Source organism: Anolis sagrei, chromosome X, assembly GCF_037176765.1.
Source record: "Anolis sagrei isolate rAnoSag1 chromosome X, rAnoSag1.mat, whole genome shotgun sequence".
NCBI classification, from domain to species: Eukaryota; Metazoa; Chordata; class Lepidosauria; order Squamata; family Dactyloidae; genus Anolis; species Anolis sagrei.
This window is the reverse complement of record NC_090034.1, coordinates 94,898,500-94,911,704: the sequence shown is the minus strand read 5'-3', so window position 1 is coordinate 94,911,704 and position 13,205 is coordinate 94,898,500. Positions and strand designations below refer to the sequence as shown.

At 41.7% G+C, this 13,205-nt stretch overlaps 1 protein-coding gene across 2 annotated transcripts in view; it reads right to left on the bottom strand.

The window, feature by feature from the left end:
- Positions 1 to 1,743: 1,743 nt before the first annotated feature.
- The window catches only part of LOC137094895 (ly6/PLAUR domain-containing protein 5-like), a 21,993-nt gene continuing 10,531 nt past the window's right edge, over positions 1,744 to 13,205 (bottom strand). For both annotated transcript variants that reach the window (XM_067460833.1, XM_067460834.1), the window contains 3 exons: positions 10,120 to 10,308; positions 6,647 to 6,781; positions 1,744 to 3,918 (listed from right to left, as the gene is read on the bottom strand). In XM_067460833.1, the coding sequence (XP_067316934.1) occupies positions 3,437 to 3,918; positions 6,647 to 6,781; positions 10,120 to 10,308 (806 nt within the window). In that variant the 3' untranslated portion in view covers positions 1,744 to 3,436. The remainder of the gene's footprint in view (positions 3,919 to 6,646; positions 6,782 to 10,119; positions 10,309 to 13,205) is intronic.

Below are 13,205 nucleotides of genomic sequence, written 5' to 3'. Positions count from 1 at the left end.
ACTACTTAAGTGCCAACATAATCAATGTCTCAGGATTATTCATAGGATGAAGATAGCAGAGAGAGTTTGTACTAGGGGTGTGATTTGGTGTAATGGATTTAGAGGATTCAAGGGATTCAGCCGCCAAATCTATTAAAACGATCCTAGATGGGGCAGCCGAAGCCTTAGCCAATATGGACCACAGCAGCCATACAGATTTTTTTTGGCTAAAGGGGACTGTTCTGCACCCACACTATCTTAACTACTTGGAAAGTGAACTGCCTGCCCAGGGAACAGATCAGAAACTGTATGGTTGAATTTAAACTGACAAGAATTTTAGACTTTCCTCCTGAGTCTCACTACAAAGTCTTTATGAGAAGAGGTAAAGTCTTTGAGAGATAAGACACAGTTCTGGCTAAACTGAGGCTCTTGAATCTTTATTTCTTCTTCTTGTCTCTCTCTTGTATGGTGTTCAGCTGTCTCTAAGATGGTCTCGACATTTAACTTTCACTGAACTTGAATACAGATCCGACTGGATTTGAGTGCAACTCATACAGCTCCCGGTGGTGCAGTGGGTTAAAGCACTGAGCTGCTGAGCTTGTTGATCGAAAGGTCGCAGGTTCGATTCTGGGGAGCGGCGTGAGCTTCCGCTGTCAGCCCTAGCTTCTGCCAACCTAGCAGTTCGAAAACATGCAAATGTGAGTAGATCAATAGGTACTGCTCCAGCGGGAAGGTAACGGCGCTCCATGCAGTCATGCCGGCCACATGACCTTGGAGGTGTCTATGGACAACGCTGGCTCTTCAGCTTAGAAATGGAGATGAGCACCACACCCCAGAGTCAGACATGACTGGACTTAATGTCAGGGGACTACCTTTACCTTTACCATACAGCTCCAACTAGATGTGCTATTTTGTGGACCTTCTGGCCCTCCTCTCTCTTCAACAAAAAGGCTGACTCTTCCAAGAACCAGAAGTGCTTTGTCTGAGGCTCTACCCTTGAGGGGATTCTTAAAGGGGCAGGATGATGGAGGATTCAAATGCAAAGAGGCTTTCTAGGCTGACCCCTCATAAACTGTACAAAAATATTAATCCCTCTAACTAAAATGGGCTTAACTAGGGGTAAACAATGAGGGTCTTCATGGGGCATGACAGGAACTAATGGGGGCTAATGGGGCTGAGCAACACTCTACCTGAGGTCAGGCCCGTAGCCAGGATTTCGTTTCGGGGGGGGGGGGGGGGGTAAAAAAATTTCAGGGGGGGTTTCAGGGGGGGCTGAGTTTCGGGGGGGGGGCTGAGTCTGAGTGAAAGAGGGTCTAGCCTAGCAAACCTTTTGTATCATTACCCCAATACCCCCATGCATATGGGATATATTGAGTATGGTGATCAGATCATGATATGAATAAACATAACAGTTTAAATAATGCACCAGTAAGGCCTTTTCGCGAACCACCATGAGAATTTCGGGGGGGGGGGGGCTGAAGCCCCCCGAGCCCCCCCCCCCCCCTGGCTACATGCCTGCCTGAGGTGGAGGTGGCATTTGGGCTGGACAGCCTCACAAATTAGGGAAGCTGCAGCTCACCCTATTTCTTCCCCTTCTTCCCCTGCAGCCTTCTCCATCCCTTTCCAAATGGGAACTCACTTTCCCAGTGAGCATGTTGTGCGGCATGGGTATTGAAGGAGCCTTGTGCCCCCCCCCCCCCCCCCGAGCATTGCACTGTAGCCCTGGGACACCTTTTTGCCCAACAGCACTCAATGTTCAGATAATCCAATAAGTAAAAGTTTATTAATGAATAAGTACAAAAGGGGAAAAAAGCAAATGAAAAAGAAGCAGCAAAAGTACATGAAGTATTTTCCAATGAGATCAAGAGTTCATCAGCTTTTGAACCAATGCATCAAAAAGCAATCCACAGTGACTTGAGTTAACACAAAGCAAAAGAATACTTAGGCAAGGTATTGTTCAAAAGTTATATCCATAAACATGAAAACAGACACACAAGAAAGGCAAAACCTCCAAGAACTTCGAAGTCATAAACAGGAATCCGGAATCTGAAGCAACAATTTACCTCCCCACCAATTCTCCAGCATCCTGATCCTGTGACTCCTTTTGTGGTTGAAGCCAATGCCTTTTGTTATCATGCACTTTAGTCCTGCTCACAAATATGAATTACATTCATGACATATTACATATGTTATATAAAGTTGCAAGATATATAATAAAAGTAAGACTGTGGAACCCCAGGTGATGCAGCGGGTTAAACCACTGAGCTGCTGAACTTGCTGACTGAAAGGTTGGTGGTTTGAATTTGGGGAGCTCCCACTGTTAGCCCCAGCTTCTGCCAACATAGCAGTTCAAAAACAGGCAAAGGTGAGTAGATCAATAGTTACCACGGAGCGCCTTTACCTTTCCGCTAGGTACCATGGAGTGGGAAGGTAAAGGTGCTCCATGCAGTCATGCCAATCACATGACCTTGGAGGCGTTTACGGACAATGCCCCCAGAGTCGGACACGACTAGACCTAATATCAAGGGGAATCCTTTACATTTACTAAGACTGGGGTGCATCTACACTGTGACGTTAATGCAGCTTTACACCATTATAACTGCCATAGCTCAATCCTATAGAATCCCAGATGTTATAGTTTTACAAGTGCTTGAGTCTTCTCGGCCACTGAGAACTGGTACCTCACCAGTTACAAATTAGGAATCCAATGCGTCCATAGCATTGATCCATGGCAACTAAAGTGTTGTCAAACTGCATTAATTCAGCAGTGTAGATCAGTGGTTCTCAACCTGTGGGTCCCCAGGTGTTTTGGCCTACTGGCTGTTAGGATTTCTGGGAGTTGAAGGCCAAAACATCTGGGGACCTGCAGGCTGAGAACCACTGGTGTAGATGCACTCTAAAGCTCCCAAGAAATAGAATTACTGACTGCATCATTAATTTCCCTAAAGCTGACTTATTTCACCCACCTGTTATAGAAAGAGACATTGTAGGGTAGGAGAAAAGGACTGATTCTATATCCCAGTAAATGCGGACTGGGGAGATCATCAGATTATTCTCTTTAAAAAAATGGAGGAAAGCATTGCAACATCTCCCTTTGCAGTAGGAGAAATAGTGAAGAGATTATATAGCAGTATATGTCAACAACTAGTTGGATTATGGCCCCTTCTACACTGCCATATAATCCATATTATCAAAGAAGATAATCCTCATAATCTGCATTGAATTAGATTATGAGTCTACACTGCCATATAATCCAGTTCACAGTTGATAATCTGGATTTTATATGGCAGCGTAGAAGGGGCCTATATGGCCAGGCTGTGTTAACAATTGGTTGATAGTTAGGAGAGGACTACAGAAGGCCAGAAATTTATCTATCTCAGGTTGACCCATCTTTTCCTTCCCTTCTACAATATACCTCTTCCAAAATCAGATCAGAGATCTTGGAAGCCAAGGCATCTCACCAAGATAGTGCAAGGACTGTAACCACAAGAGTGAGCAGCAGAGGTCTGAGCTGAAGGGTGGACCCTTTGCTGTTAGGTGGCCCTTGTGCTCCACGATCAATGAAAGGTGATGCTGGCCCTTGTGCTCCATGATCAGTGAAAGGTGATACTGCCCCTTGTGCTCCAGGATCAATGAAGGACCACTCTGTGCCATTATCGACAATGTAATCCTCACACTCAAAGTCTCGGAAGAGGCCATATCCATGGCCAAGGTTGGTGAAATTGCCGGTTTGATTGACAGTGCCGTGTCCATATAATTCACTGGTAGTTTCCCACGCTTGAGCAGTCGGGGTTGGATCAGCATTTTCTTTCTTGTTGCAGAGGTTTCCAGAGCAGCAGGACCCTTTGAGAGAGATCTCTATTGGTCCAAAAATCTGTTGCTGAGGAATGCGACAGATGCTTCGGCAGCTTCTGACGCGTAAATGTAGAGCGTTATTTGCTGTTTGTTGGAAAGAGAATGGAGATAGAAGAAGAAATACAAACAATCGTCTTAGGAGACGGTAAGATATATGACCAGATCTTCCACAATACAGTGCAGCATTAAAAGGATGGATGGAAACAAATCTAGGGGCATATCTACACTGTCAAATTGTAGCAGCAGATAGGAGAGATAATACCAAGAGTGATCCTTTCTGGAAGACAGAAAAGTAAGTTTATTTTCAGCTGAGACTCTGGTGTGGAATCTAATCCAAAACCGAACCAGAGTGAGGATAAAGGTGTTGACTTTCCTTTTTATACATCTTCAAATGCAGGCAAACAAAGAAACATGCTTCTACATATGTTAACGTCATCACTATGTCACTTTAGCATCATAGAAATATCAAATTATATCTTCTACATGCAAGGGGTATGTCTTCATATTTTTTCTAAAGAGCAGCTTACATCCATCAGGGGCCTACTTTTGACCTGTCAGGAGGGAGGGAGACAAACTCCTTACTTTTTACTTATATCTGTTGGTACCAGGACTTTCTGATCTCCCCCCCCCCCCACTAGAATGTTCACCCCCCTATTGCCTGTTCCTTGGACACCGATCCTTCAGCATCCCTTTTGTCGTCAGCTTGGCTTTCTAATACAGAGAGAACTTGATTTTTTCTACATTTCAGTGCTTGTAATGTACATACAATATATGTATAAATATCTATATTTCCAATATCTCTACATCAAAACTAATGCTGTTTGAGACTACTTTAACTGCCATGGCTCACTGCAATGGAATCCTGGGAGTTGTAGTTTAGCTTTCATCCTTTGGCAGAAAAAGCTAAGAGTCTTGTAGATTTACAGCTCCCAGGATTCCAGACTTTGAGCTATGGCAGTTAAAGTGTGGTCAAATTGGATTAATTGGACAATGTAGATGCAGCCTGATGCATGTTGTAATGATTCTTACCTCGTAGGCCGAAGGAGAAGCCTGGAATATCAGTAGGCAGGACTACATTTTGGGAGTGTCAGCAAAGGAAGCAGACATCTTGGGAGTGTAACAGGAGAAGAGGGGAGGAGCTGAAGCTCTCTTTTGATTGGTCAGGACAGATGGGAGGAGTTTATCCCTGAGAGGGAAAAGTGTCAGCTTGACAGAGAGCAGGGAGATTGATTTTTGGGTTTGAAGAAGAAGGATTGATTTTGGGAACAGAGGAGAAGAGAGGTAGATTTTTGAGCTTAGATTTTTCTGTCAGAGAGCATTTGTGACAGGCAAGGCTGCATTATTGGCCAGGAGGGTCGAAGTAGTCGCCTGGGTGCTTGTGTGGGTTTTTACACAAGTGGTTCGCTCTCTGGGGTTAGAGTAGATTAGCTTTTAGAGGACTCTGCTTAGAGTGTAGCTAATTGCTCTAGGGACAATCTGGTTAGGTTAGTCTGGGGAGCTTACTGCTACTGCGTTATTGTAGAGTGAGGAGTTTTACTCGTATCTAAGTCAAAGAACCTGTTTGAAGTAACCATCAAGATTATTGTACCTCAGTAACCATTCACCTTCTGTGCCTCATTAAAGAAGATAGTTCAATATTATAAATAAACATTTTCTCTAGTTCAACTTTTAAAGAAGCCTCAGTAGTGATTCCTTCCTGTGAGAATATTTCTATCTGTTTTAACATCTTTACATCACAGTCATCGTAAGGAGCTAAGGGAGAGCTGGTGGGCAGGAAGATGTTTACCTCAGAGGAATCATCTGTAACTTCCTAAAATAAATTAGGTGGTGGCAGCGAATCTACCAAAGTACATACACATTACCTCATTCACATATAAACGCTCCGTGCCAAGAATCATATTCTATTATATTGGTGTCTAGCTGGGGTATTAGTAACTATGGTCCTTTAAACTGATGACCAGCAGCGTGATTTATTCATGAGACATAACCTTGATCCTTTATACATGTATTCATTGTTTGGTTTTAGTTTAGTGAGGCACCAGCACTCTTTGGCAGAGAAAACTAAAGGCCTTGTAGATCTACAACTCCCAGGATTCCTCAGTTTTGAAACATAGTAGTTAAAGTGTTGTCAAACTGCATTAATTGGACAGTGTAGATACAGCCTGGGGAATGTGTTCATTGTTGGGGAGGGGGAAGTTGAGTTATTGATTTGATGGAGTCACTCTTTCTAATGCATTATTTCCTAGAACTGAGATAACATGCCCAAAGCGCATGGAGGTTCAGGTCTAAAGCTATTGATATATCACCAACTTGCAAATCCTCATGGCAGGAGATCCATCCCAAAGCTTCTATGATTCAAAAAGGAATCATACAGCCCAGAAAACATGCAGCAATCCAAAGATTCTGGCCATGAAAGCCTTTGACAACAGAATGGGAATTACCAATGATCCCACACTCCAGCCAGCAAAAAACCAATAAAACCAATAATTCTTGTGTAGATAAACATCATCAGTCTCTCCAGTATCATTACTTTGTAGAACATGGTCAATGGTTGCTGAGATTTTTCACAGTTCTGGATTTTATTTCATCATCAGCACAAAGTTATTCTTTCATGCCCCAAACAAAAGATACATGGGACGAGAAACTATAATAAAATGCAAAGTATTTTGCAGTCCTACTCAGTGGAGAGAAAGAAAATCTTTTAAAATAACATGAGCTTGTATGCAGGAACAGGATAAGTGAAGATTTATAATGCAGGGTTCAAGAAATGAAGGATTTGTTTTTAAGCTCTGGGTTTGATTACTTTACCCACCGGCTTTGATATGCCCAGATCCTTGGTAGCAGTAGTCAGAGTCGCTGCGGCATGTCACAGGTTCTAGTCCTGTTTCAGATTCATGATAGTTGATGCCAGCATAGCATTTCTTCGAACTGCTTGGCTTACATTTTTCTATATCAAAATGAAAGGGAGAAACCTGTTAATTTTATTCCCAACTAGAGCGGGGCTCTTTAACCTATAGGATTACTTACTCATTGCTTATATGTTGATACATTATTTACATTTATTTATTTACTTTTTGAATAAACAGATTAAATACAGTTATGGGGAAAAAGGGAGGGGATCATAGGAACAAATCACCAAATAAATTAACAATTAAAATTCAAATCAGTTGCAGGATCTATAGTAAAGGTTTCTCCTGACAGTGTTGTTTTTCAGTCTGATGTTCAGGTTGGGAATGATGTTCATGTTGATGTGCATAAAAGGAATGGGGATAATGTTCCTGATGATGGGCCTGAGGATATGGCTTTGCCCGGGTCGGAATTAAATTCAGAAGAGAAGCCTGAGCAAGGACACATTCCTGGGAAAGACCTTTCACCACTTTTCTCAGAGCAGTAGCCTGAAAATGATGATGATGTTGCTCTGCCAGGTGCAGAAGGAGAATGATAGTGAAACCTTGGATAGAAAACAAAGTTTTAGTAAACAGAGGTCGAACTTTCAGAATCTCAGATGTTCTGCTCTTTAACAACAAAAGAAAGAGAAATTGTTAACTAGTGGGAAAGTGGGAAAGAAAGCTTTCCTGTCAGTTTCAGCTTTTGGAAAGGGTTTATAATGATTCATGGGACTCTAGTGTCTCAGTCGAGTCAATGTTTGTAATTCATGCTGGTTTTGTTTTCAAATGCTCATGTTTCATGTATCAAGTTGTAGCCAAGTCTTTGCCTGAGAATTCCTGTTGTTTTGTTCCATGTTTTCAAGTGCCTTGCTAAATGCATTTCTATGTACTAACGGACCTGATTAATTTTAAAGCTTATGGATTATCTTGGATTTTGGACTTTTACTGTTTAATTATTTTTACTGCTTTGCCTACATATATTCTACAATAAACTGCTTGCTGATTTTGCCAAGCTGGTGTGGTGTTTCAAGTCAGATGTGTTCCTGCTCTGAAGTACAACAGATAGTAAGTCTAGTCGTTTCCGATTCTAAGGGGTGGTACTCGTCTTCATTTTTAAGCTGAAGAGCCAGCATTGTCCATAGACACCTCCAAGATCAAGTGGCTGGCATGACTGTATGGAGCGCCATTACCTTCCCGCAGAAGCGTTACTTATTAATCTACTGAAACTTGTATGTTTTCAAACTGCTAGGTTGGCAGAAGCTGGGGCTAACAGCGGGAGCTCACCCTGCTGCCCAGATATGAACCGCCAACCTTTCGGTCAGCAAGTTCAGGAGTTCAGTGGTTTAACCCAATGCGCCACCAGGGAGCCCTGCAAGATCTATATGTCAGTTCATTATCAGTGTCTCCAGACTTATCATCCATATGTCTAATCTCCAGTTGTGAATAGCTAAAATGGAGTAGTGCTAAAACTCAAATGTTTTTTCAAAGGTATCATACTCAATTGCAGCCAATTTTCCTAATCTTTCTCTTTGATCCAAGAAAGGACAAAAAAAAGGTCTCAGATATGCAGTGATGCAAAATGGGGGATGCATGGCTTGATAGCAACATGTGTGAAAAAGATCTTAGAGTCCTTGTAGGACAAGTTAAACATGAGCCAACAATGTCATGTGGCAGCTAAAAATGCCAATGGGATTTTGGCCTGTATAAATAGGAGTCTAGTGTCTAGATCCAGGGAAGTCATGCTACCCCTCTCTTCCTCTTTGGTCAGACCACACCTGGAATCATACTGTGTCCAGTTCTGGGCACTGCAGTTAAAGGGAGATGTTGACAAGCTGGAATATGTCCCAAGGAGGACGACTACAATAATCAAGGGTCTGGAGAACAAGCCAAATGAGGAGCCATGTTTAGCCTCCCCACGAGGAGCCATGTTTAGCAGGGCATGTTTAGCCTGAAGAAGAGAAGGCTGAAAGGAGACATGATGGCCATGTATAAATATGTGAGGGGAAGTCATAGGGAGGAGGGAGCAAGCTTGTTTTCTGCTGCTCTGGAGACTAAGACAATGGCTTCAAACTACAGGAAAGTATGGAACCCTGCACAGACGGTCGATCAATGTAAATTAAACAACGTGCAGTCATTGAATTCTTGACAGCAGAAGGTGTCACCCCAAAGGAGATTCATCAGAAAATGCAAGCTGTTTATGTTGATTGTGTTGATGTGGGTACTGTACGTCTTTGGGCGAGTAAGTTTAAAGATGCTGTGGTGACACCTTCTGATTCAAGGATAAGCCAAGGAAATGCAGCAGCTACTAATAAATTTCAAAATAAAAATAGATACCAATAAAATTACATTAATTGAGGCATCAACTACAAGAAAGGAGATTCCACCTGAACATTAGGAAGAACTTCCTGACTGTGAGAGCTGTTCAGCAGTGGAACTCTCTGCTCTGGAGTGTGGTGGAGGCTCCTTCTTTGGAGGGCCCACAAAGTCTCTTCCAAATCTATGATTATACATGAGTTTCCATTGTTAATTTACAGGTGGGAAGCTGTAAAGAGAATGTGCGTGTGTGTGTGTATGTATATATATGAGGGTTGAATAAAAAGTAATGCCTCCACCTTCGTAGCTCCTCAACAGATGGCAGTACTAGTATGCGGCAGGTACTGGCTTGTTCAGGAGACTCTCCTCTACAGTTCCATTTTGGCGGGAAGCCTTAGCATTGAACAGTTGTGTTGTTAAAGTGCGAAGTATGGAACTCTGTGCAGACGGTCAGTCAATGCGACTTAAGCAACGTGCAGTCACTGAATTCTTAACAGCAGAAGGTGTCACCACAGCATCTTTAAACTTACTCGCCCAAAGACGTACAGTACCCACATCAACACAATCAACATAAACAGCTTGCATTTTCTGATGAATCTCCTTTGGGGTGACACCTTCTGCTGTCAAGAATTCAATGACTGCACGTTGTTTAATTTGCATTGATCGACCGTCTGTGCAGGGTTCCATACTTCACACTTTAATACCACAACCATTCAATGCTAAGGATTCCTCCCAAATTGGAACTGTAGAGGAGAGTCTAGTGAACAAGCCAGTACCTGCCGCATATCAGTACTGCCATTTGTTGAGGAGTTACGAAGATGGAGGCATTACTTTTCATTCAACCCCCGTATATGACTGTAGTTAGACTTAAAATGTCTCTGTCACAACTTGCATCTTTCTAGTGAAAGGAAGAAGGACTGAATGAATGAAGAACAGAGTGAAAAAAAGAAGAAGGTAGGAGATCAATATGATTCTATCCCATGAGAAATGGATGTATGTCATGGAGATAACATACATGCTGAATCTTTTCTTGCCATGCATGCAGCTCTCACGCCATGAAGCTCTTGCCACTTCTTTTTTTTACCTTTGACCAATGTAGTCTCGTTGTGAGGATGTACAGAAGGCAGTTCTCCATTGCACAGGTCGCTGGAGCAGTAAGTTGCCTTGTACTTGATTGCAAAGTATTTGTCACCTTTCTTGGATGATTCTTTTCCCCCATTTGGGTATTGGGTGGTTGCGCAATCCCGATGGTCCATAAACAGAGTATGGCTGACTGAAGAAGGAAGATATAGGCAGGATGTGTCGGTGAGATGCCAAGGTTTTTGTTTGGCAAATTGAGTTGGGTTGACCTTTATTATGAAGTTGTGAATCCATTCATTTCTGGATATTCTTAAACTTTCTGTATTATAGAAATTTCGAAGGCTAGATGCACAATCACAGACCACACCTTCCATGTTAATCAATCAGCAATGGCCTGAGTTAAGGTTATGGGTGCATCTGCCTAATATGCATCCTAATATGGGCTAGGATAGGCTTCAAAATGTGGAAATGTCCCCATTGAGAGGTATTTTCCCCAGTACTGAACTATAAGATTCAGATTAATATTCTCACTGTTCCTAAAAATAAAATACATGGTCCTGAATTTATTCCTACTTAAGTTCAATTTAGTAAATACCTCTACTGAATTAATTCTGCAGTGCAAATGCACCCATATTTGCGATCGTGTCATCATTGACATGATTGCTAATGCTGCCCATAACAATTGACTAGTGAAGGTATATTCCCCTGTCAATCAGGGAACAGTAAACTGTTTCCATACTTCTGGTGCAAGGAGAAAGTGCAAGATGAATCCTGTTTCTGATTGTCACTCCAAAGATTTTGCTGGTGGTAGGACAGAAATATCCCAGACAACAGGAAAAAAAATCACTATGTGGAGCAGCTGGTGGCTGTTAAGGTGGAATAGGGTAGAAGGCATGTCTTAGTTAAGTGGCTATGAATGCAGAAAGTCCCTGGGTTACAAACATCCGACTTGCAAGGTAAAGATAAAGGTAAAGGTTTTCCCCTGCTATTAAGTCCAATAATATCCGACTCTGGGAGTTGGTACTCATTTCAATTTCTAAGCCGAAGAGCCGGCATTGTCCGTAGACACCTCCAAGGTCATGTGGCCAGCATGACTGCATGGAGCGCCGTTACCTTCCCACTGGAACGGTACCTATGGATCTAATCACATTTGCATATTTTTGAACTGCTAGGTTGGCAGAAGCTGGGGCTGACAGCATGCTGCTCCCCGGATTCAAACCTGCAACCTTAAGGTCAACAAGTTCAGCAGCTCAGTACTTTAACCCATTGCACCACTAAATATAAGAATGGGAGTGAGACTAGAGGAAGTGAGAGAAATCTACCCGTAGGAAGGAAACTTTAGTCCTCATCACAGGGATAGAAAGTGAGGTGAAATTGTCTGAACAGGGGCACAGACAGCAAAACAAACACCACAAGGGTGTTGACCCTTCCCTATGCTACCCAAAGCTTTTATATATATATATATATATATATATATATATATATATATATATATATATACACACACATACATACACACACACACACATAGGGCTGGGCGGTTTCGTTTCGTTAATTCGTAATTCGTTAATAATTCGTTAATTTTTTCAATTACAAAACGATAACGAACCATTCTGGAGCATTAAAAAAAATGAATTTTCAAAAACGTTTTGTAAATGCTTCGTATTTCGATATTGTATTCGTTTCGTTATTGTTTTGAGGTCGTTTCGTTATTATTTCTGCATGTCTGGGCCAGTTTTATGGTTTAATTAGTGAAAAAAAATTATATCACACCAACAGTCAAGAACAGAGGGAGAGGGAAGCTTCAGAAGGTTTTGGAGGTTTTTTAGCGTATTTCGCGGTCGCGTCCGCCATTAACGAATCGATTCATTATTGTTTTGGAAATCGATTCGTTAATTTTTTACCATTTACGAAATTTCGTAAATATCGAACTTTTTAAAAGGAAAATTTTGTAATTATTTTAAATATTGAAACAAAAAAAACCCCCAAATACAAATCGATTTTAGAAACAAATTTTTCCGTTTTTACCCAGGCCTACACACACACATATACACATACATACATACATAGATATGAGGGTTATCTGTAAAGTAAGGTTACAAGGCACGTAACTCTCGCTAGGAATTTTCTTGAGGGAAGTTGGTACCACTGTCATTTAGTGGGAAACCAGCGGAAGTGAACGAGCAGTGTCAGTCGTCAGTAGCTCATCAACTGGCGTCATGGTGAAGGTTAGAGATGAGCATCCTCATTCCGTTTCCCTCCCAGTGCAAAGTTTGCACTGTAATATGCTACCTAAATGCTAAGGGCATGAACACGGCTGCAATTCATCGCAAAAACGTTTCAGTTTATGGAGAGGATGTAATATCAAGACATGTCACAAAATGGGTATGGAATACATTATGAGACCATGAATAAACTTCGCAGAGCCATGCAATGCAAACGTTATGGGATGCTGACTGCGGGAGTCTGTCTCCTTCATGACAATGCATGTCCGCACACCATTGATGCAACACAAGAGTTGTTGACTTCATTTGGTTGGGATGTTTTAAACCACTCCTCTCACAGCCCTAATCTCGCACCCAGTGACTATCATCTCTCGACTAAATTGAAGGAACACCTGGGTGGAAAATACTTTTCTAATGACGATGAGGTGAAAATCGAAGTGACAAACTGGCTGAAAAAGGCGGAGAGAAACTTCTATGACAGGCATCAAAAACTCATTCCACAGATGACAAGATGTATTGAAATGAATGGTGATTATGCAGAAAAATAATGTAATACTTATGCTACAATCCATGTAAGTTTTCTTAAAATATAGTCATTGTTTATATATATTTTAAAAAATCTTGTGACCTTACTTTCAGGATAACCTTTGCATATATGGCTGGAGTTCTACTTACATACAAACTAACATACAAATTCAACTACAGAACCTATCTTGTTCATTACTTGGGGACTGCATGTGCTTAATTATGTTATTTGACAACCTTACACATACAGTTGTTAACTGACCTCATGTTAAAGTTGGGGAGAGGTTTGTTGCCTAAAATTATGGATTTTGACATGACCCATAGATAAATGGGGAGTCGT